At 48.6% G+C, this 26,724-nt stretch overlaps 1 protein-coding gene across 7 annotated transcripts in view; it reads left to right on the top strand.

Annotated features, from left to right (window-relative positions):
- The window catches only part of PAX8 (paired box 8), a 36,513-nt gene extending 10,083 nt beyond the window's left edge, over positions 1–26,430 (top strand). For 4 of the 7 annotated variants that reach the window (XM_082230346.1, XM_082230347.1, XM_082230348.1 and 1 more), the window contains exons 3-11: positions 6,664–6,829; positions 8,755–8,955; positions 9,156–9,244; positions 12,436–12,564; positions 14,373–14,539; positions 15,850–15,973; positions 16,697–16,798; positions 23,510–23,599; positions 25,185–26,430. In XM_082230346.1, the coding sequence (XP_082086472.1) occupies positions 6,664–6,829; positions 8,755–8,955; positions 9,156–9,244; positions 12,436–12,564; positions 14,373–14,539; positions 15,850–15,973; positions 16,697–16,798; positions 23,510–23,599; positions 25,185–25,255 (1,139 nt within the window). In that variant the 3' untranslated portion in view covers positions 25,256–26,430. The remainder of the gene's footprint in view (positions 1–6,663; positions 6,830–8,754; positions 8,956–9,155; positions 9,245–12,435; positions 12,565–14,372; positions 14,540–15,849; positions 15,974–16,696; positions 16,799–23,509; positions 23,600–25,184) is intronic. The other 3 variants (XM_082230350.1, XM_082230351.1, XM_082230352.1) reach the window with 3 other exon arrangements.
- Positions 26,431–26,724: the final 294 nt, after the last annotated feature.

The following is a 26,724-nucleotide window of genomic DNA, read 5'->3' on the forward strand; positions in this document are numbered from 1 at the left end:
TCCGTTAATGGTACCCAACCTTCCTTCCTTCTTGCTTCCAACCCCTGCAAATCCTCCCATTAACTCCTCGCTGCCCTCCTTCTGCTCAGACCCCTGATAGGTGGCTTTTTGCAGTTTTGCCGTTCAGGCTCGAGAAATTACCTGTAGCTCTAAGCAAAGCCCAAAAGCACTTGGACAATTGTGCTTCGGTGAGAAAAAGAGTCTCTTTGGCAGCATCTGTGTGCTACCCCTGCTAGGCTGGGTTCAGGACCCTCGGCAGGCAGACCACCTTCCTCCTGGCAACACATCTGTTGTGGAGATGTTGCATTTCCCCGGGACTTAAAATAGGCTGCACCATAGAAACATGATTTGCCCTTGATAGGTACTGTAACAAGGAAACCTACTGGCTCACTACTGTATTTTTCGCTCTATAACATGCACCCGACCATAACACGCACATAGTTTTTAGAGGAGGGAAATCCGTAGGCATGCCACCCGTAGGCATTCCCTCCATAACACGCGCAGACATTTCCCCTTACTTTTCAGGAGGAAAAAAGAGTGTTATGGTGCAAAAAATATTGCACCATATGAGAAATATTAAAAGGGACGCAGGTGGCGCTGTGGGGTAAAACCACAGAACCTTGGAATTGCCAATCAGAAGGTCGGCGGTTCGAATCCCCACGACGGGGTGAGTTCCCATTGCTTGGTCCCTGCTCCTGCCAACCTAGCAGTTCGAAAGCACCTCAAAGTGCAAGTAGATAAATACATACCACTCTGGCAGGAAGGTTAATGGCGTTTCCGTGTGCTGCTCTGGTTCGCCGGAAGCGGCTTAGTCCTGCTGGCCACATGACCCAGAGGCTGTACACCGGCTCCCTCGGCCAATCAAGCGAGATGAGCGCCACAACCCCAGAGTTGGTCACAGCTGGACCTAAATGGTCAGGGGTCCCTTTATCTTTACCTTTTTATGAGAAATATTGCATTCCAACATCTGAGGTTTTCAGTTTTTTTGGTTTCCCATATTGCCCCTACTTAGGTCCCCCCATTGGAATGATAATATGTGGGGCAGGGCTTCAGAGAATCTTGAACTCTTGGTATGATGTGAATGCATTGATCAAATATCTGAGTGAGCCTTGCAGTCCATAGCAGAGGCTTAACTCCAGTACGATAGTTAACAACATGCTGAGACAGGGATGGAAAGCAGCTCCACCCCCCAAAAAAAACAACAAAAACAAATGCACAGGTATATCCCCAGAGAAGAAGGAAGTGGGAAGAGATTTTAGTTTGCTACTTAGATTCAAGTGAGAAGATGTCTAAGGTACACTGCCTGTACAGGGTTTTTTAAAAATTCACTCTTTTCACTATAGTATTGTGAAATTAGGAGTTTGTTCCAACAGAAATGGAGGCAAAATGCAGCCATAAAGAAACAGAAGGGAAATACTGGGCATGCTCAGGGGATACCTGAGTTTTGGAGAAGTATGGAAAAACTTTTAAAAAAATTAAGGAGGTGCCTTCCCCCCGCCCCTGCAGCCCAGTGCTCAGTAACCACCACTGCGCCTCATGGGCTTGCCGATCAGAAGGTTGGCAGTTCAAATCCCTGTGACCAGGTGAGCTCCCATCGCTTGGTCCCTGCTCCTGCCAACCTAGCAGTTCGAAAGCACCTCAAAGTGCAAGTAGATAAATAGGTACCACTCTGGCGGGAAGGTAACCGGCGTTTCCGTGTGCTGCTCTGGTTCGCCAGAAGCGGCTTAGTCATGCTGGCCCCATGACCTGGAAGCTGTACGCCGGCTCCCTTGGCCAATAAAACGACATGAGCGCTGCAACCAAAGAGTCGGCCATGACTGGACCTAATGGTCAGGGGTCCCTTTACCTAGTTAGAAAATAAATCATGGAAACTGGGGAGGGGAATGACCTGCAGGAAGAGCCGGCACGCTGAATGCAGCCACTCTGGCAAGGAGGGCATTTTGTATATCTAGTTTCAATCTTGTTGCTTGTCCACGTTCTCTTTTAGAATAGAGCAGTTGGGAGTGTGACTGGACAGAAATAAGTTCAGCTACCAGGAAGTGAGGGAGAGGGAAGGAGGAAGGGAGGGAGAGCTGGACTCTATTGCTTCCTGCTTACCATACGTCAGGAAAATTCCTGACAAGTCCTGATTTTCAGGTGTAAAAATAGCATGGGGTGGGTTAAAAGTCTGCTGAATTAGCAAAATGTAAGGGAAAACCTGGATGTATGTCAACACGACGGAAAAAGCAGTGGAAACAGCTGCAAAAAAATCATTATTTTGGGAACAGGTTTCCCCAGAAAAGCTCAACAATTTTGATAGTTTCCTAAAAAAAAGAAAGAACCAATTTTGAAATATGGCAACCCTATGTACGGAAGTGAGAGCTGGACCATCAAGAAGGCTGATCACCAAAGAATTGATGCTTTTGAATTCTGGTGCTGGAGGAGACTCTGGAGAGTCCCATGGACTGCAAGAAGATCAAACCTCTCCATTCTGAAGGAAATCAGCCCTGAGTGCTCACTGGAAGGACAGATCCTGAAGCTGAGGCTCCAGTACTTTGGCCACCTCATGAGAAGAGAAGACTCCCTGGAAAAGACCCTGATGTTGGGAAAGATGGAGGGCACAAGGAGAAGGGGATGACAGAGGATGAGATGGTGGGACAGTGTTCTCGAAGCTACCAGCATGAATTTGACCAAACTGCGGGAGGCAGTGGAAAACAGGAGTGCCTGGCGTGCTCTGGTCCATGGGGTCACGAAGAGTCGGACACAACTAAATGACTAAACAACAACAATATGCTTGTGCATTCTATGTCTGGTGGGACGGGGGCAGGATCACAGGCTTCCGTGCTCTCTGTGTGATTCTTGGAACTGGCCTTGTAGGCAGGTCATGTCCTCCTGCCAGAGTCCGCTGCATTTGCCTGGAATCTAAGCTGTACTTCTGATGCGTCAGTTTTAACTCTTGGCCGCGTTCCCTGGGAGCGGGGAAGGGAACTGAGTGGCCAGAGGTCAAGAATGTTAAATGTCTTGACTAGGACTAGGTGTACCTGCAAAACACAAGCCTGGTGATGCCGTTGCTCATTCTTATTCAAGGGAAACAAAAATGGTCGGGAGAACAACCTGTTGGACTGGGTGTGATGGCCTGGGATTCGGATTCGGATGCTGAACCTGAGGGATCCCCGCCTGCACAGGATTCCCCGCCTCCAGAACCAGCTGAGCCGGGGCTGGGGCCTGAGGCTGAAGGGTCCTCACCTGTGCTGGGTCCTCAGGTGCAGGCATCAGCTGAGTCTGCTCTGGCTCCTGAGGTGATGGAGGACCCATTGCCTGCAGCTGCTCCACTCTCAGCCCCGTCAGGGGAAGCTGAAGTTGCCTCTGGGTCCGGTAACCCTCCAGCCTCTCCTGAGCTGCAGAGGCTCAGGGCAGAGAGGCGGAGGGAACTAAGTTCCCGCAGGAGGAGTGCTCGCCTCCAGGCCAGGAGAGGTGAGTCACCAGAGGATCGGGGCCGCCCTATGCCTCAGGGCAGATAAAAGCCGGCCAGCCCCAGTCCCAAGTTGTGGGAGCAACATTGTTGGTTGCTAGTTCCTGCCTGAACCCTGTCCTGCTTTCCTGCCTGACCCGCCCTGGCTCCCTGCTTGCAAGCCTGTCCCTGACTTCATCCGACTCCCTGCCCTGCACCCAGCTTCAGCTACTACAGACTGCCTCCACGTTGCACCTTTGACCACGGACCGGACTTGGACCTTGTCTCTTGGGTAACCCACGAGACCAGCACACTATGGCTGGAGGCAGCAATGGCCGAAGAGAGGGTCGGGAGGCAGGCTGGAGCCCCCTGGAGGGGGGGAGGGATATGCCCTGCCCTGCTGGCCTCACAGTCAACTCCGGGAACAGGCTCATTCACCTCCCCCTCCACTTCCGGGAACATCTGTACGACTTTCTCAAGTCTCCTGGCAGTTCATCCCCAGCAAAGTGACATTCAGAAGTTGAGCCTGTCAATCATCCTTTGATGCTGAGAGTCAGACTGCAGGCGAGATGAAAGGTCTGTGAAATATACCCAGAGTCGAGTGTGGATTTCATGCCCTTTATTCAGCTCATAATAGTGAGGAATGAAAGTTCCCCAAAATATCTGCTTTATATACATTATTTACACAATGGGCCGCACGTGATTGGCTAATTCCAGGATTCTCCTGTAGGCCAATCAGGTTGCAGATTCACTTCCACCTGGAGCTGGATTGGGTGGCTCCTGTGGACCAATCGTACTGCTGCATTATTCTAGGACCAATCAGACTGCTGCATTCTGACTCCTATTGTTCTAGGACCAATTAGGCTGCTGCATTCTGGACCCTATTGTTCTAGGACCAATCAGACTGCTGCATTCTGACTCCTATTGTTCTAGGACCAATCAGACTGCTGCATTTTGGATCCTATTCAACTCAGTACATAACAGTCTGGGACTGGAACCAAACTTACTTGTCAGCCCTAGACCAGACAGACACAAGAATAGGGGTTTCTTAACTATTTTCTCCTGTCTCATGGCCCTAATCCAGCTCCGAACTGTTATTCTGGTAACAGGTAATTGAACAGGTAATTGAACAGGTAATTGAAACTTTGAGGGACAGGCATTTGAACTAGAGCTGTGGCGTTGGGGTGGGCATGGGGTTAGATTCCCTGCACTATAATAATAATAAATAATAATAAATTTTATTTATACCCCGCCCTCCCCAGCCAAGACCGGGCTCAGGGCGGCTAACACCAAATATAAAAACAATTGATTGAAATAAAACTTTAAAAACAAGATTAAAATACAGCATTAAAACATTAAAATGCAGCCGCCTTTCAGTGGAAACTCAAATAAAAAACTTTTGGGGGGATGAAAACGTCAAGTCTTCACCAATGTTACAAATATCCACGGTCCAGTTCAAAATGGATATTCTTCTCTGGAGGAGAGCAAAGAAACGTCTTTCCCCATTGCAGGTAGGAAAAAAGAGTGTGTAGTGACAGGAAGGAAGAGATAGGGATTCATGTATGAATGGGGTATAAATAAGTAATTATATATATATAATATTACCCAGTGCTTTTTCTTCCAGGGGTACTCAAGGATACGCAGTACTGGCACCCAGTGGCGTAGCGTGGGTTGTCAGCACCCGGGGCAAGGCAAGTAATTTGCGCCCCCTAACCTGGGGCAAGGCAAGTAATTTGCGCCTCCTAACCCCTAACCTGCCGCCGCTGCCAGCTTCTTCTTGCTGCTGCCTGGTCTGGTTTGGTGTGGTTCTCTACCGCGCTCAGCGCTGCGCTGGGCGGCCACTGCACTGTCCCTCCCCCAGATAGTCCCCCGCTCTCTCTCCGCACCGCACACCTGGCACCCCCCCCTCCACAGCGGGCGGCGACCCGGCGGCTCGGATCAGATTCGCACAGCCAGCACTGCAGTGAGAGAGAGAGAGTGAGCCAGGTAGGGGCAGAGAGCTGAGAGTGCGAGCGCGCCCCCCCCCCCAGATGTTGCGCCCGGTGCGGCCGGCCCCCCTGCACCCCACGCTACGCCACTGCTGGCACCTCTTTTTTGTTGTTCTTAAAAAGTGTAACACTTCATGGTGAGTATTGGCACCTATTATTATAGGGAAAGAAGCACTGGATTAACCCATTGTGTTTTCCCTGTCAGCAGGTTTGGGGGTATAATAGTAATTGTTGTTGTGTTGTTGCTGTTGTTATACTTATACTCTGCTTATCTGCGTGGGGTATACCTATTACGACTGATTGCCCCAGTCAGACATCATAGAGTCCCCTCCACACAGGTTCTGAAACTCTGTGGGCCATAGAGCCTGTTTGCAGCTGTCTAGCAATCATGCGATCCCACACACAAACCGCTGCCACACAAAAGGTGGGTGCCTTTGTCCTCTACCTGTAGCCCATCCCCAAACAATGGCAGCTCTAGGTGGCATCTAACTTTCCTCTTCTTTCCCCCCAAGGCTGGGAAATTACTCAGCACCCTCTCTACCACCCACAACTATTGGGGTGATGGTGCAACTATTGGGGTGGTGGTGGAGTAAATCACCTCAAGAAGAGAAATAGAAACCCTTTATCCTCCAATTAACAGAGCCCCACACTCCATCTAGACCAGGGGTCAGCAAACTTTTTCAGCAGAGGGCTGTTCCACCATCCCTCAGACCTTTTGGGGAGCCGGACTATATTTTTTTTTTTGGGGGGGGGGGAAATGAACAAATTCCTGTGCCCCGCAAATAACCCAGAGATGCATTTGAAATACAGTGGTACCTCGGGTTAAGTACGTAATTTGTTCTGGAGGTCCGTTCTTAACCTGAAACTGTTCTTAACCTGAAGCACCACTTTAGCTAATGGGGCCTCCTGCTGCTGCCACACCGCCAGAGCACAGTTTCTGTCCTCATCCTGAAGCAAAGTTCTTAACCCGAGGTACTATTTCTGGGTTAGCGGAGTTTGTCGCCTGAAGGGTATGTAACCTGAGGTACCACTGTAAAAGCGCACATTCTACTCATGTAAAAACTCGCTGATTCCCGGACTGTCTGCGGGTCGGATTTAGAAGGCGATTGGGCCGGATGCGGCCCCCGGGCCTTAGTTTGCCTACCCATGATCTAGAACCTTTCGTTAACAGAAATAAGAGCAGTGGCAACAGCACTGAGACCAGCTCTCCCCATCCCTCTTGGGACCGGGTTTGTGTCTTAGCAGGACACGGAGGATTGAACCAGCTGGGCGGGGCCTTTGTGAATGGCCGGCCCCTGCCAGAGGTGGTGAGGCAGCGCATTGTAGACCTGGCACACCAGGGCGTGAGGCCCTGCGACATCTCCCGACAGCTGCGGGTCAGTCACGGTTGTGTCAGCAAAATCCTTGGCAGGTAAGCATGAAGGTAGCTACTCAGGGCTCTGCAGAGCTGGGGTGAGTAATGACCGTGCCGGAAGACGGATTGGTTTCTCGCTCCGAGAATCCAACTGTGGCATCAAGAAGGAGCTCTGGCCAGGGAGGCTGAGAGCATACCTTTCCTGCATACCTTTCAAAGGCCTCATCCCGGGAGCATTCCAGAGGTCAGGGGTGGCTGTGGGCTCTGTGGAACAATTCACCATGCCTGTGATGGCCCACACAAATTAAAAACAAATTGTGGCAGAAGTTTTTGCTTGATTTCTCCTGCAATTTTATTGTGTTGCTGTTTCACAAGCGTTCCAGGCTTGCCCATTTCCCCTCTCAAGGAAGGAGATCTTTCAGAAAACTAATTTCACATGCACTCAAAATCTCTGGATACGCTTATCAACCACATTACAGAGCCTGACCATGACTGCTCAGCCCTTAGAGTGGTGTTGTCGACGCAGCAGACACTGATCTCCAAAGCAAGGAACTGTGGCTTAACCCTAACCACGATCTTAGGCCGCCTCCAAATGGGCTCCTGTCATTTCTGCTAAACAATAGTTTTGCAAGCTGGGAATGTTAAGTGACTAAGCAGTGGCGTAGCGTGGGTTGTCAGCACCCGGGGCAAGGCAAGTAATTTGTGCCCCCTAACCCGTGGATTTGCGCCCCTAACCCGTGGATTTGCGCCCCCTAACCCTAACCCCCAGATGTTGCGCCCAGTGCGGCCGCCCCCCCCTGCACCCCCCACGCTACGCCACTGTGACTAAGTGCTGTAGTATTGGGACTTTGTAAATATAGGACGCCATTTAATCCTGTTATTGTGTTTTCTTCAAGTGGAAGGGTCCCCTTTTGCCTGAAGAAACACCCTGTGCTTGAGGTGTAAGAAAGAAAAGTGCTGTATACTGCGGGTTTTCCTGGTTGTCTACAGTGCAATTGCTTAACGCAAGTGCTTGGAAGTATTCACCTTCCTACATGGATGTCTGAGCTAGTGAAGTGGGATGGAGCGGCCAGTTATGTGAGGCTGCCTCAGAAAACTGCTCAGAAACTTCGACTGGCTCAAAGAGCTGCAGCCAGACGGGGGCAGGTTATAGGAAACAGATGATTCCCTTGCTGGAACAACTCCACTGACTATTAACCTGTTTCTGGGCACAATTCAAAATGCTGGTTATGGACCTATGAAGCCCTTCGTGGCTTAGGCCCAAGCTGTCTGAAAGGCCCTATTCTCTCATACAAACCTGCCTGGGCCCTGAGTTTTTTTGGGGAGTCTTCTCAGTCCCACCACTTTTTTGGAGGGCCTTCTTGGTGGCTGCTCCCAGACTCTGCATCTCCCTCCCTGGAGAAGCCAGACTGGCTCCCTCCTTGCTGTCCTTCTACCAGCAAGTGAACTTTCTTTTTCCAACAGGGTTTTGGAAACTTTAACAACACACAAACACAGTACTTTTTAAAACGTACAGTTTGTTACTGTTGAAAACATCACAGCCCCAGCACTTTGCCTAAAAACAGTCGGTTTTTAGGCAAAGTGCTGGGGCTGTGATGTTTTCAACAGTAACAAACTGTACGTTTTAAAAAGTACTGTGTTTGTGTGTTGTTAAAGTTTTATTTTAAAAAATTACCCCTCCCTCAATGTTTTTAGCTGTTTCTGCTTTAACCGTAAACTTGTTTTGAAAAAGATGGGATGTAAAGAAATCTAATAATCCTAATCCTAAAAATAAATAATTAGATGAGAGAAAGCTGCTGTGAGAAAGCAGATTGTTATTTTTTTTACTCCGTGAGGAACCCATTTTGAAATTTCCACTCTCGGCAGGAGCCCATCTCCATGTCTGCAGCGAGATTTCAGCTGGAGGGGTGATAAAACTCTAGGCAATGCCAAGAACATTTCTTGTTGTGAGTGTGGTAATCCTATTACTTTGTCTATTGGAGTAGGTACTACGAGACGGGCAGTATACGGCCAGGTGTGATCGGGGGCTCCAAGCCCAAGGTGGCAACCCCCAAGGTGGTGGAGAAGATTGGAGATTATAAGCGGCAGAACCCCACCATGTTTGCTTGGGAAATCCGGGACCGGCTGTTGGCAGAGGGCGTCTGTGACAACGACACTGTTCCCAGTGTCAGCTCCATCAACAGGTGAGAGCACTCACCACATTCCATTGTGGCAACGGTAACCTGGGTTTATGGGGCCATTGGGCGCCTAGCTTAGGGTATATATCTGAGCTTCTAACACTGGCCAGGACCAGCTTCTGATCTCAGCAATGCTGTGAGCAGACGCAGGACCTGTGCTCTTCCGCAGACACCCTCTCCCAGCTCTTGTCTTCTTTTCTCTCCAGGATCATTCGCACAAAAGTTCAGCAGCCGTTCAACCTCCCGATGGAGAACTGCATGGTGCCAAAAACATTGAGCCCTGGCCATAACCTCAGTAAGTGCTCTTTGGATGGCTCCCTCCTGATCCACACCCACTTGGCTCCACTCTCTGGGTTCAACTGAATATAATAATAATAATAATAATAATAATAATAATAATAATAATAATATATTTATACCCCACCTATCTGGCTGAGTTTCCCCAGCCACTCTGGGTGGCTTCCAATCAAGTGTTAAAAACAAGACAGCATTAAATATTAAAAACTTCCCTAAACAGGGCTGCCTTCAGATGTCTTTTAAAGAGAAGATAGCTGCTTATTTCCTTGACATCTGAAGGGAGGGCATTCCACAGGGTGGGAGCCACCACCGAAAAGGCCCTCTGTCTGGTTCCCTGTAACCACACTTCTCGCAATGAGGGAACTGCCAGAAGGCCCTCGGCACTGGATCTCAGTGTCTGGGCTGAACGATGGAGGTGGAGACGCTCCTTCAGGTATACAGGACCGAGGCCGTTTAGGGCTTTAAAGGTCAGCACCAACACTTTGAATTGTGCTCGGAAACATCCTGGGAGCCAATGCAGATCTCTCAGGACCGATGTTATGTGGTCCCGGCGGCCACTCCCAGTCACCAGTCTAGCTGCTGCATTCTGGCTAGTTGGTGTGGGAATGTTGTGGATAGTAGGAGAGGATATATTGATTAGATATTATCCTTCCTCACTCACGCTAGTGAATCAGTAGCAGAGTACATTCCCCAGTATATAGCAGGAAGGTAGTAGGTAGAATTGTTTGAATCTCTTTACTTAAGCAATCCAAGCTGGCTTGTACAGATTGGGCTTGTTCCTGGTAAATCCCCTTTGTTCCCTATTAAAAGGAATAATGACACAACAGTCTTTTCCTAAGAAGTTTACTTACATTCAGTTCACAGTAGGTTCCGTGAAGGCAGGCTTTAGCTTGGAGTTACAGACTAGAGAGTGGGTTCATCCCATGTAGGGATTTGAACCCATGTGCTGCTGGCTGAGAGCCAGCAGACAGCAAAATACATCAAGATGGAATAAAACGAGGAAGAATGGAAGATGGCTGCATGACCAGCCCTTTTATGGGGTCTCACAGGGTCACGCCCATTTACCTGGTCACACGCAGGGGGAGGAGTCCAGGGGACAGCAGGGAGACCAAGAGAGCCCTTGTTCCTACAAGGGACAAGGCACATGTGGGCAGGCAGGCATTAACCAACTGGAGGCCCTGGACTAGGAGACTTTGGGAGGCCCAAATTTAATAGCATCTGATCATGAGAAATAGAACCTCGTTCTTTTCTCTACTGTTCCTAAGCAACTGGGCCTAGATAGCAAAATCTGCCTGTTTTTCACAAAAGATTTTTGGCAAGAGGTCAAGGCCTCCGTAGATTATGAGGCCCTGGGCTGCAGCCTGTTTGGTCCCTATGTAAATCTGCCACTGCCTGCAGGTATTTGGTTACCTGTCAACATACACCTTTTTTAAAACCGTGAAATGCAAGGTTTCTTATAAACCAGAAGTGCACAAGAGAGCAGGTGACAACCAGCAGCACAAGTGTGTCGCTTCAAGCCAGGCAAGGCTTGCAAACCCCTTGAGCGTCCTTTCCTCCCCAGTCTCCCATAACTGCAAGAGCAAATCTTATTTTTAATAGAACTCTTTTGCACAAGAGCAGTTCTGCACAAAAGAACTGTTTTCAGAATAAAAGTATTGTGAAGGCGACTTCAATAACTGGTGGAGAAGGGCTGGCTGCATCCTTTCCTTTGGACTTCCCCCCCATTTCACTTTGGAGGTTTTCTGCTGTATTATTAAAATTGTATTAATAAAATTATGATAATTATTATTTTTAAAGTAGGAGTAGGGGGTGTAGCGAATGATGGCACCCAGCAAAACAAATGTGTGTCCACAATCAGGTGCCGTGTGGTTGTTTTTTTTTGAGATTTTCTTCCCTTATAGCGTTATGCATGGATCGGGAAAATCTTCATGTAGGGCGGGGGATGGGGGGAGTGCAGTTTGCCACCTGGATAAAGAGGAGGTCATGAGGATGCTGCAAAAATGAAAACAGAGACACAAGCAGCTTCAAATATACATTAAACTCCACTGTCGATGAGCCCTAAGTATTGAAAGGTTCTTAATTATTTTTTTGGGTGTGGTAGGGAGGGAGACATGTAGTTGTGTGGGGTTTTTTTGCAGAGAATATTTTTTATTAGTTTCTATAATCAAACCCATGTAAATAAGACCTTACATATTTAATACAGTGTTTTTTTTAATACAGTGTTACCCCTGTACAAATGAAAAAAAGTTTAAACATTTCTTTCCCCCCCAATTTTTAAAATTAATTTTCCACATTTATAACAAAAATGACATATAAAAACACAAAACACCTTAAAAGAAAAGAAAGAATAAAAACACTTTTTACTTCTAGAACCCATTTTATCTTTCATTGTTATCTGACTTCCTCAATTCCCCCCTAACTGAATTTCATTGTAACACCTTTGTAACAGTTTTCCAAAATCATCTTTCTAATACAATTAACACCTTCAATTAACTATCTTCCTCTCTTTTCTTTTTGTCTTAAATCAGTATTGCTATACAATGTTCTTATTCTAGTCCTAGGCCCATCAGATACTTTCAAGTATCTTCCAATTACCTTATATTACAATATTTAGCTAAATAATCTTTAAATTTCTTCCAATCTTCTTGGTGTTCCTCTTCTTTCTGAACGTGGATTCTTCCAGTCAGGTCGGCCAGCTCCAAAAAGTCCAACATCTTCATCTGCCATTCTTCTACAGTTGGTATTTAAAAGTTTAAACATTTCTAGACCAATATGGCTGTTAATTTCTGTACAATGCCAACTCACAGTACAAGTGGATATCTTTCCCCCAAAGCTTGTACTGTAATTGTGATTTTTTGTAAATAGCCCAACTGATGTTGTTTGTTAAAGTGATTTCCCAACCTTGCCTCCTGAAGAGTGATAGAAACATTTGATAGCTGGCTTGGAATCTCTGCTGTTGTTCCATGGCAGCAAAGTGAAGGTGTGTCCTTCGGTCCTAGCTGGAGAGGAGCGTTCCCAAGTGGAGCACCTAGGCCACCCTTGCCCCTTGCCATGGGGGCGAGTTCCCCACTTGGCCAGTCCTCCTAACTGCTCTTCACCTCCACAATCCAGTCTTCCCTGGAAGAGGGGTTGGGGGTGTTTTCCTGGTGACATTTCTCCGCTGACTCCCACCTGCTGTGTCTCCTCCAGTCCCCAGCTCAGCTGTGACTCCTCCTGAGTCGCCCCAGTCAGACTCTCTGGGCTCCTCCACCTACTCCATCAACGGCCTTCTAGGGATCGGTTCCCCCAGCAGCGACCACAAGAGGAAAATCCAGGACAGTAAGTGACGTTGGGCTGGGAGGGTGCGGCAGGGTCCGACTCTGGGCACCTCTGTTGCTAACATGTGGTTTCTCCAGATTGTGAGTGTGGGTTTAGAAGTGCTGTGGTTGAAGAGGGGACTCTTACCGCTTGTTTCGTGCCAAAAAGGATGGAAACCGCAAGCTAAGGCTCCAGACTAACTTTTGGTTGGTTCTAAGTTTGCTCCGTAACCAGAAATGGTGTTCTATAGTCTCACATTGCGCCTGCTTAACTTTGGACACCTCACTTGCCCACAGTAACTCTGCTGCACGTTATTGGGGGGGAGGGAATGTTCCTGTAAGCCAAACAAAGTTTCTTTCTTTTTTTTTAAGATGATCTTTATTGGTTTTTTATAATTACATACTATACAGACACATATTATATTACATTTTACATTTATTATTGCTCTCATATATATATATATATATATATATATATATATATATATATATGTTGCAGGTTTTGGTGTCTTCGGGTGTCTTCCCGTGTAAGAGTCGGGGTGTCTGTGCGACGTTTCGACGAGGTCTCACTCGTCATCTTCAGGCTGGTGCTTTCGGCTTCTAAGAAGCCGAAAGCACCAGCCTGAAGATGACGAGTGAGACCTCGTCAAAACGTCGCACAGACACCCCGACTCTTACACGGGAAGACACCCGAAGACACCAAAACCTGCATTCCTGTACCCGTGAAAATCTACGAAAGCATATATATATGTTATATATAGAGAAGGTGATGTGAAATGGGGAAACCAGTAGAACTGAAATAAACCTCATAATCGGAAAATACAAAGAAATTTATTGGACAATAATATCAAAATGAATTAAAAAGGTATATTATGACCAAGGTTAAACAGTATTTGTAAATGAATATAGACAGACAACAAGAATTGCATTTATAGAAAGATTTATTTGTTTACGGACATTTCATGGACAAAAATTGAAGAAGAAGAACTATACAGTATACAAAATGTATAAAGACGATGCGAAAAGTTAAAGCCAAACAAAGTTTCACTCAGTCTCTCAGGTGGCTTAGATTTCATTTGGCTAGGGCAATTGTATGAGTGGAATATTGATAAAATAGCAACAATTGCTCAAACTCGCCACCTTAAACTCCCCACAGGTGAAAGTAGATGCTGACTCACGGAACCTCATCAAGCGGTGGCTGCAAAGTCAGATTTCTTTGCTACTATCACTGCAAAAAAAGAAGTTTTTTTAAAAGGGATGATTTTATGAAACGAACATTATATGGGTGGGGAAGAGGGAGGGAAAGAATCCCCCCTCCCCAAATTGTCCTGTCCTGATTGGTCCACCGAGTGATGAGGCATGACAGAAATAGTGGGTGTAACTGTCTGAGAATTCTATTCACTAGACAATGAAGGAACTGCAAGAGGGGGGGGGGTCAGGTGAGCTGCAAGGGAGTTTGGCAAGGTCTAAGGGGTGTTGGGGGAAGGGTTGGGGAGTGGAACGAAGAGGGGCACAGCCCTGGGGGCATGTGCGCACATGCACACATGGATCTATATTTGTGTATATAACACGGCGCAGTTGCAAGAGGCCCATTTACCGAAACGGTCCTTGCCATCCCTGAGAGACCCACACCTGCCCCTTTGCATCCGGGAGGGCTGAGCAGGAACAGAGCGTGGAAGAAAACCACACCCTGAACCCCCCTGCGCGAAAATGCCGTGGGCTTGGGGGAGAGAGAGAAAGAGAGAGGGGCATCCTTTCCCACAGGTTAAATCCCGGCAGGTTAGCTGGGCAGAGGCTTGTCCAATTCAGGCTGATTGCGTCTTCCCTCAGCAGGTGACCAGGAGAGCTGCCAGCTCAGCACAGACTCTCAGGGCAGCAGCACCTCCCACAAGCACCTGCGCAGCGAGGCGTACGGGCAGCACCTGCTGGAGTGCCCTTTCGAGAGACAACACTTCCCAGAGGCATACGCTTCCCCCAGCCATGCCAAGGGAGAACAGGTGTGTGCTGGAGCCAAAGGCCGCCATGACAGCCTTGAGGTGGGGGTGGAGGGGTTGGGGGGGGCTGGAACTCAGTGGTAGACGTATGTTTTAGATACAAGAGGTTCCAGGATCCATCCCTGGCACTTCTTCTGTGTGTAATGTTCAGGAAGGCAGGAGAGGATATATTGTTTAATTATAACTTTCCCAACTTGTGTTAACAAGTTCTATGATTTAGCAGAGTAACATCCTCCTTTTTAACTTACACAGCGGATAGGTTTGCCAGGCTTGCATAAGTCTCTAAAATAAGTTTCCTGGTAATTCCCCTTTTATTCCCTCCTAGAAAGCATAGAAACAACACAGCCTTGTATAAAAGTATAAAAGAGTTTACTCGCACTTTCTGTTCACAAATGGATCCCAGAAGGCAGACTTAAGTTACAAAATATATACACATGGACTCTATCCCATAAGGTGATACAGTGGTACCTCGGGTTACAGACGCTTCAGGTTACAGACTCCACTACCCAGAAATAGTACCTCGGGTTAAGAACTTTGCTTCAGGATGAGAACAGAAATTGCATGGCGGTGGCACAGCGGCAGTGGGAGGCCCCATTAGCTAAAGTGGTACTTCAGGTTAAGAACAGTTTCAGGTTAAGAACAGACCTCCAGAACGAATTAAGTTCTTAACCCGAGGTACCACTGTAGTTCCTTTGTCCTCTCTTGGCTGAAGAGAGCATCTCTGGCTAAGGAGATGTGGCTTCTTCAAGGAATGGAGCCAGAGAGAGATATGGCTGCCTTCCCTGTGCTATTTTGTTACCTGCACAGGTAAGGTCACGCCCACCTCTGGTCACATGTAGAGGAAGTTTGTCCCAGCACAGGAGGAAACAGGAAGTTTATCTACTGGCTGGACAAACATCCCTCTTCATGTCTAAACATGTTGCATTTGACTGCTCTGTGTTTCACACCCCACATAATGTTGATGCACCAGTGGTCGAACTCATAATAAGGTGGCTCCCTAACCGGCAGACAGGGGGCGGACATGGATGGAGGTGGGGGAGAAGCTACAAGGCTGAGTTAGAGGTATGATGAATATATTCATAGAGCCATAGAGTTAGAAGGGACTCCACAGTCCAATCCCTTCCAGCAATGCAGGAATCTCAACTACGCAGGAATCCCATCATATTGTGAAGGGATTCAGGGCTCATTGACACTGAAGGTACCTAAGGAATAAGCAGGGAGTCCCGTGTGGGGAGAAAACCAGGGTGCCGAGGAGGACTGTGCTCAGATCCCTACGAGGCCCTGATCTCCTGCTGCCCCCACCCCTTTCTCAGGCAGGTATCTATGCCGTGCCCCTGCTCAACACATCCATGGATGACGGGAAATCTATGCTCACGCCTTCCAACCCATCGCTGAGTCGTAACCTGGCGGCCAACCAGACATACTCTGCTGTGACAGGTAAGGGCTGCCCATTCAGGGACGTCACGAGCACGCCAGGCCCCAAACCATCTCCGAAGGAGAAGCGGTATATTTGCATATTTGCTGCAAGTTGGTCACACAAGGGCCTGCAGGTTGTGGAGAGGTCTTTGTCAAAGACCCAAATGTCAGGAAGAGAGCAATGGGCTTTCCCCAAGCGGTCAGGGGGTCATTTGGAGAGGTGAAATGTGGGTGGCACATCAGGTAGGTAAAGGTAAAGGGACCCCTGACCATTAGGTCCAGTTGTGGCTGACTCTGGGGTCGCGGCGCTCATCTCGCTTTACTGGCCGAGGGAGCTGGCGTACACCTTCCGGGTCATGTGGCCAGCATGACTAAGCCGCTTCTGGCGAACCAGAGCAGCACATGGAAACGCCATTTACCTTCCCACCGGAGAGGTACCTATTTATCTACTTGCACTTTGACGTACTTTCGAACTGCTAGGTGGGCAGCAGGAGGGACCGAGCAACGGGAGCTCACCCCGTCGCGGGGACTCGAACCGCCAACCTTCTGATCGGCAAGTCCTAGGCTCTGTGGCTTAACCCACAGCACCAGTGGGTATTGGCTGGTGCTTCGGGAGGCAGGCAAAGACACACCAAGGTTCAATGCAGTTTGTAGATCCCTGAGCACCTCAGCTGCTAAGGGTGTTTCCTGGCATGTCTGTTGATTCTGGTTTTCTCTGTCCCTGTCTCTCCCCCCCCCCTTTAGGGCGCGAAGTGGTTGGTTCCACCCTTCCAGGCTACCCTCCCCACATCCCAACTGGCGGGCAGGGAAGCTATAGCTCATCTGCAATTGCTGGCATGGTGGCAGGTAAGGAGCTCCCTGGGAAAAGCTTCAGGGGAGGAGGAGGCGGAAGGGATGGGACTCAGGGCAGTGAGGATGCCCATGACTGCCTGTGCCCCTTCCACGCACTTTGCCCGCAATTCCCGGCTTTGCCACCTCCCCAGATTGCAGGGAAAGCCATAGAAACATGTGGTGGGTCTCCTAGCCTTGTCCTGCCCCCTTCTTTCCCCATTCAACACAACCCTGTCACTGAAAAATGGATATGGCATTTTTAGAGAATAGAGAATATGCCTCCTTCCGGGGTCTTTCTATCCCCACTGAGACGCATCTTACAGTCCCCAAACACCTGGAGTTATGCAGCACAGCATCTCTCCTTCCAGAGCAGCCAGGAAGCGCCCCCCCCCCACTGCAACCCGCAAGCCTGAGGCCACCCAGACCCATCTGCCCCCTTGAAGGGCCAGCTTCTGTTGGTGCTCCTTCCCCCAGTTGGCATTAAGCCTCCTCTGCCCACTGGGACCATCTGTCCCGCTGCCCCACCTCCCTCCCTCCCTCGTTTCTTTGGGTTATTTCAAACTCATTTTCCTACTCTGCTTCCATTATAAGAAACCATGTTGCAAAACACAGTGTTAGACTCACTCCAATTAAAAGTCTTGAGAATGCACAGAAGCATTAAAAACCAGAAGACTTAAAAACAGCAATCACTCATAAAACACTTTCCAGAATGAAAATGTATTCAAACGCTGTCTGAAATCAAGAAGCAGGGGAGCTGGGCTTCCCGAAATTGAGAAAATTCCGCCGCAGCTGTGGTGCCACCACCAAGATGGCCTTGTACCTGGCAGCCCCTTTGCAAAAGGCCTCTGAGGCCAACTTGATGCAGACCCTGCAAGTGTCCCTATTTTCCAGGGACGTCCCTGATTTAGAGAAGCCATCCCGGTTTCTGATTTGATCATGGAATGTCCCACTTTTCTTTAGGATGTCCCTGTTTTCGTTGGGGAAATGTTGGAGGGTATGGATTATTCAACCCCATAGCCATCTGAAGGCAGTCCTGTACAGTGGTACCTCAGGTTACATACGCTTCAGGTTACACTCTGCTAACCCAGAAATAGTACCTCGGGTTAAGAACTTTGCTTCAGGATGAGAACAGAAATCGTGCTTTGGCGGCGCAGCGGCAGCAGGAGGCCCCATTAGCTAAAGTGGTGCTTCAGGTTAAGAACAGTTTCAGGTTAAAAACGGATCTCCACAACAAATTAAGTTCTTAACCTGAGGTACCACTGTATAGGGAAGGGTTTTTTTGTTGTTTTTTAAAATGTTTAATGTTTTATATATGTTGGAAGCTGCCCAGAGTGGCTGGGGCAACCCAGTAAGATGTGTGGGGTATAAACAGTAAAAAAATTCATTATGGAATGGGATGTCCCTATTTTCATCAGAGAAATGTTGGAGGGTATGCTTGACGGCTGGAGCAAGTTCAATGGGGCAAAAGTTTTCCTCCACGAAACCTGATCCTAGCCATTAACGTGAAAAATGAGCTCAGAAACGATTTGGCCCCTCCCCAACTGGCACGTTGGATAGGTATAAGAGGATCTGACTTCCTGTGGCCATTTTGCAGCCTCTAAGGCAGGGGTCAGCAAACTTTTTCAGCAGGGGGTTGGTCCACTGTCCCTCAGACCATGTGGGGGGGGCGGACTATATTTTTTTGAAGGGGGGAAAAATGAACAAATTCCTATGCCCCACAAACAACCCAGAGATGCATTTTCAATAAAAGCACAAATGCTACTCATGGAAAAACACCAGGCAGGTCCCACAAATAACCCAGAGATGCATTTTAAATACCGTATTTTTTGCACCATAACACTCACTTTTTTCCTCCTAAAAAGTAAGGGGAAATGTCTGTGCGTGTTATGGAGGGAATGCCTACGGGTGGCATGCCTACGGATTTCCCTCCTCTAAAAACTACGTGCGTGTTATGGTCGGGTGCGTGTTATAGAGCAAAAACTACGGTAAAAGGACACATTCTGTTCATGTAAAAACACACTGATTCCTGGACCATCTTGCGGGCTGGATTGAGAAGGCAATTGGGCCAGATCCGGCCCCCGGGCCTTAGTTTGCCTACCCATGCTCTAAGGGCAAATCCTGTGCACGTTGACTCTGAAGTAAGCGCAGCTCTGTTCAGGGGTGCTTGCTCCCTAGTAAGCATGTTTTGCTTGCCAGCCTAAGCTGCGCCCGAACTTTGCAAGCCTCGAATTCTGCTGTCAGGAGAAAGGCCTTGCCCGCTGAGGCGGGAGAAGCTGGCAAGCTGGTGCCGCCGTTCCCTTTGGCTTGGCGGACGTGCTGAGCTGGTGTGTCCCTGGGTTACCTTGGAGATGTGGTTAATGCAGCGTTGAGAATACAGAATCTTCTCCCTTGCGCGTTCCCTCCCCTCAAGCGTGAAATGAGATTGGTCAGGAGAAGAAAGGAGAGATTGGGGGCTGTTTTTACACCGCTTGTAATGAGAGCACTCAATCAAATGCCCCTTGAAATCTTGTTCCCCTCCCTCGCAGTCAGGCTCCAGCCCCACCCCCCTCGCCAACACCAGCATCCAAATGGTTTGAAAACCCACTGTAACTGACACCCCCCTGCAAACACACACACACACACACACCTGAAGACAACCTAAAGACAAATACAAAGACACCTCTATCCGCTAAACCAGGGGTGGGCAACCTAAGGCCCGGGGGCCGGATCCAGCCCAATCGCCTTCTCAATCTGGCCCGCGGACGGTCCGGGAATCAGCGTGTTTTTAACATGAGGAGAATGTGTCCTTTTATTTAAAATGCATCTCTGGGTTATTTGTGGGGCCTGCCTGGTGTTTTTACATGAGTAGAACTGTGCTTTTATTTAAAATGCATCTCTGGGTTATTTGTGGGGCACAGGAATTCGTTCATTACCCCCCCCCCCCAAACAAAAAATATAACCTCCCCCCAAGGTCTGAAGGACAGTGGACAAGCCCCCTGCTGAAAAAGTTTGCTGACCCCTGCCTTAGAGGCTGCAAAATGGCCACAGGAAGTCAGATCCTCTTACACCTATCCTACTTGCCAGTTGGAGGAGGGGCCAAATCGTTTCTGAGCTCATTTTTCAAACACGTTAGTGGCTAGGATCAGGTTTCGTGGAGGAAAACCTTTGCCCCATTGAACTTGCTCCAGCCGTCAAGCATACCCTCCAACATTTCTCCAATGAAAATAGGGACGATGTCCCATTCAATAAGGATAATTTTACTGTTTATATCCCACACATCTTACTGGGTTGCCCCAGCCACTCTGGGCAGCTTCCAACATATATAAGACATTAAACATTTTTTAAAAAAACATCTTCCCTATACAGTAGTACCTCAGGTTAAGAATTTGATTCGTTCTGGAGATCCGTTCTTAACCTGAAACTGTTCTTAACCTGAAGCACCACTTTAGCTAATGGGGCCTCATCCTGAAGCAAAGTTCTTAACCAGCGGTTTAGCGAAGTCTGTAACCTGAAGCGTCTGTAACCTGAAGCGTATGTAACCCGAGGTACCACTGTATTATTTTTTCAAAATATAGTCCGGCCCCCCACAAGGTCTGAGGGCCAGTGGACCGGCCCCCTGCTGACAAAGTTTGCTGACCCCTGGACTAAACCCTACATGGGATTCGAGGTTAATCATACAACCCTACCTTTCAGGGTCATTGTTAAGGACCACCAAGACTAGTGTACGTGACATATTTGGAGTACTTGGAGGAAGTACTAGAAAAAGAATTATGCGTGGAATTAAACATTGCGCTGATACAATCAATCTGTGCAGACGTTTCCGCCTGCCAGATGGAACAATCTCCCCCCCATCCCCCCCCACTCTTCTGGGACTCAAGAGAAGATTTGAGGGAGGTGTGTGGGGAGAAGAAGGGGGAAGCCCCATTGTGGAAACGGGAGTCCTGTTGCTGGCTTCTGTAGTACACTGGGTTAAGGCCACATCACACTTCAGAGTGGTGAAAAAGCAGCCCCTCCAAGTGTCCCTATTTTCCAGAGACGTCCCCGATTTAGAAAAGCCATCCCAGTTTCTGATTTGATCCCAGAATATCCCGCTTTTCCTTAGGACATCCCTATTTTCATCTGAGAAATGTTGGAGGGTATGGAGTTATCCAACTCTTGAGCCAGCTGACGGCAGCCATGTATAGAGAAGTGTTTTTTTAAAAAAAAAAGTTGAATGCTTTATTATGTTTTTATATACGTTAGAAGCCACCCAGAGTGGCTGGGGCAACCCAGTTAGATGGGTGGTGTATAAATAGTAAATTATTATTATAGCACAGGATGTCCCTATCTTCATCAGTTGGAGGATATGAAACATTCAATCCTTCCTCCTAGGGAATTCTGCAAATTGTAGTTCTGTGAGGGGAATAGGGGTCTCCTAACATCTCTCGGCACACTTTTTAAAAATCTACATTTCCCAGAATGCCTTTTTTTGGAGGGGAGGAGCCATGACTGTTAAAGTGATATAATAGTGCTTTAAGGTTTGGATGTGACCGAAAATAGCATCCGGACTTCTGTGGATTATTACTTATTACTTATCTGTCAGGAGGAGCCCTTCCACCTCCCTCCACCCCCTTGGTGGAAGATTGGGAGTGAGAATATAAACTGCTAATAATGCTTGACTAAATGGGGCTGTGGTTTCCTTATGAGGACACTGTTAGGATATTTCCGTTCCACCTTAAAAGGGAGCAGGCTTTGTGAGTCACAGAGTCTGCGCATGTCCTGTTCACAGGATGTTTATGTTTGCTGTTGCTTTCGATTTCACTCGGTCGGAGACACTGACGCAGGCAGGCAGTCATGTCTTTCCTTGTTCTGATCAACGCTGAATAAAGCCTGTAAATAATGCTCTTCTGAGTGCAACTTTCTGGCTGTGCATTATCTGCTGATAAAGAGTGTGCACGAGCCCTGGAATGTGGCTAGGTATTTCCAGGAAACTCGTGTCGCTAAAAGCTCATACTGCGTGACTACAGGGATCGATGGATCGTCCGGCAGCCGGCTTGGGGCCATGATGGACTATATCTCCCTGGCAGTATCCCAACAACAGGTTATGGGCCCAGCACGCTTCTGCTGCGCCGCTCTGCTTCCCTGCATTCACTCGCATTCTGGGTCACCGTTTTCTTTCCATTTACAGGTGTATAGATAGACCTCTGCATATTTAGAGAGTCCCCCAGCTGTTCAGATGCTGCTGGCTTCCTTTGGGGTGCCCCCCCGTTTCACCTCCAAACTGAGAGGGACCCATTACGAAACGTTGCAGCATAGAGCGCGTAGAAAGGGGGGGTCAATCCTTTTCGGAGTTTCACCGAGGAATGCATCCTCTGGGAAGGGGGATCTCAGGAGCGGAGAAGAGATTAATGACACCCCACTTGTCTCTCACCCCACTTTCTCCTGCTGGAGGGCTGCCCTACCCTAGCTTGCGCATTTCAGGGCAGGGTAGTTCTGAAGACTGCACCCTTTGAGCCTCTGCCTGGCTTCAGGTCTCCCTCGCTCAGCCGCTGCTCAACTGTCACCAGCAGCCTGTCAGCTCAGAGGTTCCTGCCAAGGCCATTGGGCTTTTGTAAAAAAAACCCTTTTCATGAACAGGCTTCAGTTGCAGAAGCTCCTCCCTTAAATTTGGGTGCCCCCATTTCACTTCCATCTTGAGAAACACTAGAGCCCAAGTCCCCTCTGTGGGAATGTTCAGGGAGGCAAGAGAGGATATATTGTTTATTAATATCCTTCCTAATTTGCACTAGCAGAGTTACATTCCCCCTTTTTACATGCATAGCAGATAACTGGTTGCAGGCTCGTGTGAGCCTCTCAAGATTAGATTCTGGTAAGTTCCCGTACATCCCTCTTAAAAGAATAAACACACCACAACCTTGAGCAAAGTTTACTCACATCATCAGTTCACGGTTGGATCCCTGAAGGCAGACTTAGTTACAAATATGTACATGTGGATCTACCCCATATGGGGGTTAATCCCAGTGACTGCAGACTGGCAGTCACTGCAGTTCACACGACGAAAGGAAGGTGGAAAAGAGGAAGTGAAAAAGAGAGAGGTGTTCTGCGTGCCTTGTCCTTTTATTACCTGGGCAGGTAAGGTCAGGCTCACCTCTAGTCACATGGAAAAGGAAGGATGCTGCAGCCAGGAGGCAACAGGAAGTTTTCGACGGGCTGGACCAAACATTCCCCTGCATGTCCACTCTAGGAAAACAAGGAATGTTGTACTCGATTGCTACTTGTGTATCACATCCCACACACTCTTAGAAGGTAGCAGGAGGAAGATGGCAATGATGATGGCGACAACGAGATTTGGCATCTTGATTTTGAGAGCCAGTGTGGTGTAGTGGTTAAGAGCGGTAGTCACGTAATCTGGGGAACCGGGTTCGCGTCTCCGCTCCTCCACATGCAGCTGCTGGGTGACCTTGGGCCAGTCCCACTTCTGTGAAGTCTCTCAGCCCCACTCACCTCACAGAGTGTTTGTTGTGGGGGAGGAAGGGAAAGGAGAATGTTAGCCGATTTGAGACTCCTGAAGGGGAGTGAAAGGCGGGATATCAAATCCAAACTCTTCTTCTTCTTCTTCTTCTTGTGGTGCTCGATGAAAACAAATTTGTAGCCTTAACACCACATCAACCCTGCATTTAGCTGTTGTGGAGATGTCCCCACTTGCAGCCCCACCAGCGAGCCTCCCCCAGCTGCCTCTGACGCGTGTTCCCTTCTCTTTGTCTCCAGCAGGGAGTGATTATTCTGGCGGCGCCTACAGCCACGGCCCTTACACCAGCTATGGAGAGCCCTGGCGATTCCCCAACTCTGGACTGCTGGGTGAGTCTCCTCCTCTGGGGCTGCAAGGGTAGGTGGTTGGGGGTGGGGGGCTTTCCCAGCTTGGCCTGGCAGCTTGTGTGTCAGGTCTCCTGGGACCTTGAGGGCCAAAGCTGAGGGCTTAGGCAGGCGAGAACTGCTTCTGGTGCTCTCCGACACAGAAAGGAGGAGCATCAGTCCTTGCAACTAGCCAGCATCAAGGAGCCTGACTGGGCTGACCTGACCCGCTATGAATGCTGGAAAGTAGAACTGTTTACTTGTTGCACATCTGCTGAGATTCCTGCACTGAAGGGGGTTGGACTAGATGGCCCTTGTTCCCCCTTCCAAATCGAAGATTGCTCTTTGCAAGCTCCCAGCTCCAACATGACCTTCTATTGGCGGAGTTGTGAATGCAGTCACTGCCTGCCCCTCAGGAAGCTCTTGTGCTTTGAGTCCTCTCCATGATCAAGAGATGATGATGATGATGATGATGATAATAATAATAATATTTATAACCCGCCCACCTGGCTGGATTTCCCCAGCCACTCTGGGTGGCTTCCAGCAAAATACTAAAATACAGTAATTCATCAAATATTAAAAGCTTCCTTAAACAGGGCTTCCTTCAGATGTCTTCTAAACGTCTGGTAGTTGTTTATTTCCTTGACATCTGGTGGAAGGGTGTTCCATGGGGAGGGTGTCACCACCGAGAAGACCCTCTGCTTGGTTCCTGCAACTTCACTTCTTGCAGTGAGGGAACCGCCAGTAGGCCCTCGGAGCTGGAACTGAGTGTCTGGGCAGAATGATGGTGGTTGGAGACGCTCCTTCAGGTATACTGGACCGAGGCCGTTTAGGGCTTTCAAAGTCAGCACCAACACTTTGGCTTGTACTTGGAAAATGTACTGGGAGCCAATGTAGGTCTTTCAGGACCAGTGTTATGTGGTCTTGGTGGTTGCTCCCAGTCACCAGTCTAGCTGCCGCATTCTGGATTACAAGAGGTGCTTTCTCCAGTGGAAAGCAGCTACAAGATGATGAACCCTTGTGACTAAGGCTAAGAAGAGTGATTACCTGAGGAAAGAATTTGAATGGGATCCCCAAATTTTGGGTGGGTGGGTAGGTGGAGTTAGACAAAATAAACTGTCCATTACAGGACTCCATATCCCTTGTAGGTGGGCTTCCTTCCAACCCCATTTCCTTGCCACAAATGACCACGCAGAGAGGTCTGACTGAGACTCTCCTTTCCCAGAGGCCCACAGCTCTGCCCAAATATTTTGAAACCCAAAGTGACCAAAGCCCCACCTCCACTTCTGCAGCCAGTCACACACCTTGCACAGATGCGAGATGCCAGATAACTTTCTCCTTCTCTTGCGGGAAGGAAGCCATTTGACCAAAGTCCCACACAGGAAGGAAGTAGCCTGGCCCTGTCTCAGAATAGGGGGCAGGGAAGTCAATCATCCCCCGGGCTGTTTTGATGGCATCTTAACATGAACCCTGCTGAGGTCTGCAAAGGCTGTGGGTACGAGATGATTAATGTGTATTGAGTTGGAGTGAATGGTTAACCCGGGCAGGTTATTTGCTAATAGCCTGCCTCTCTCTCTCTCTCTCCCTCCAGGTTCCCCCTATTACTACAGCTCATCTTCACGGGGCCCTGTACCTCCCAACGCCACCTACGACCACCTGTAGATGATGCAGTCCCTCTGGGAGCCAGGCCAGCTCTCCTGGGCCACTCTGTTTATAGCCCAGCGGCAACAAAGAGGGAGGTGGACTGGTTCAATATGCAGCAATGGGATCCACACAAGCAGTTGCAGCAATTGCAAGCATGCAAGGCCATCCTGTTATCCATGAAGCTGGGAAGGATGGAGGAACAGGTGGCATTAATGTGCTTGCGTCCCCGGACTCCAAAAGTGAGGACAGTCTAAACACCTTGAAATCGAGGAACTCAAACCAATGAAATCAAGTGATGCTTTATGAAGTCACTTTGCTACTGTTCTCTCTTGCACGAAGGCGGGTGAGGGTGCTTGTGCAAACTGTGGGTCTTTGAAAGGACTGGACACTTGGAGAGGGGCAGAGAGAATAGTTGGGAGAAGAGCAGGCTTGGGGCTTGAACGCTTGGGCTGCTTCTCTCCTCACCCTAGGGGATCCTGGCTGCAGTTTAAGTTGCTTGCTTGTGCAGGTCGCACCGTCCCTTATTTCTGGCTGTTCCTGTTTCGTTCTTGCCATGTTTGAACAGCAGGAAAAGGAAGGCACAAATGCAGCCTCACAGATAAGGACCCCAAGTGCAACTTTTGTGGGCGAAGGCAGGGGTGGCCGATTCAGTTACAGATGGCGCGAAGACAGATGGGCTGAGCATCTTTCGGTCAGAAGGAGTGGGGCACAACAAACAGCTGGTGGGAAATTTCCCAGTGGAGGATTCTCAGCCTTCAACTCCAAGTCAAATCTCACAATTCCTCTCCTGGTGGGCTCTTTCCCCCTCATCCTCTTTTACTGGCTTGCTCTAATACAGGGGCAAGATCTGGCCAGCAAACTGCTCTTGCCAACATGTGCAGACCTGATCTCATTTCAGGGTTGGCAGGGTACCTGCAAAGTTGCCAAGGCAAGATGTTGAGGGCCTTGTCCTTTTTGAGGGGTTGAGCTCTTCCTTTACCTAGTGGAAACTGAAGCAGAGCTGCTGGAACATGGTAGGTGTTGAGTTGTGCTGTGTGTCCACGTCTATATGCCTTTGTTTCTTGCTGTATAGACAGAACTTTACACAAGCTGCACCCCTGGGAAATGGGTGTGGGTTTTCGCCCTGCCTCCATCAGCACAGAACAGTCTCCTCCTCTGCATCCCTTTGAATAAAAGCAGTTTGTATTAATGACGAAACCCTTGGCTCTGTAGGGATGTGTATAGATGCTAGGAGAGAAGATATTTATTAGATATTATCTTTCTTTCCTTATGTTGAGGAAGCAGCATGCCATACCTTTGCCCCTTAAAAGGGAAGCTTTAATAGGCTAGTTTTAGCCTTTAGTTTAAGTAATCCTGGATGCTTCAAGGCAGACTGGATTCTTCTGGTGTTTCCCCCCTTTCTTCCCTTAAAACAATAACCGCACAAAGTTTTAGAAAAGAATAACATTTACTCACTCAGAATACTTGTTGAAGAGTAACAGATACAG

The sequence above is a fragment of the Podarcis vaucheri genome (genome assembly GCF_965113315.1).
Source record: "Podarcis vaucheri genome assembly, chromosome: 7".
Lineage (NCBI taxonomy): Eukaryota > Metazoa > Chordata > Lepidosauria > Squamata > Lacertidae > Podarcis > Podarcis vaucheri.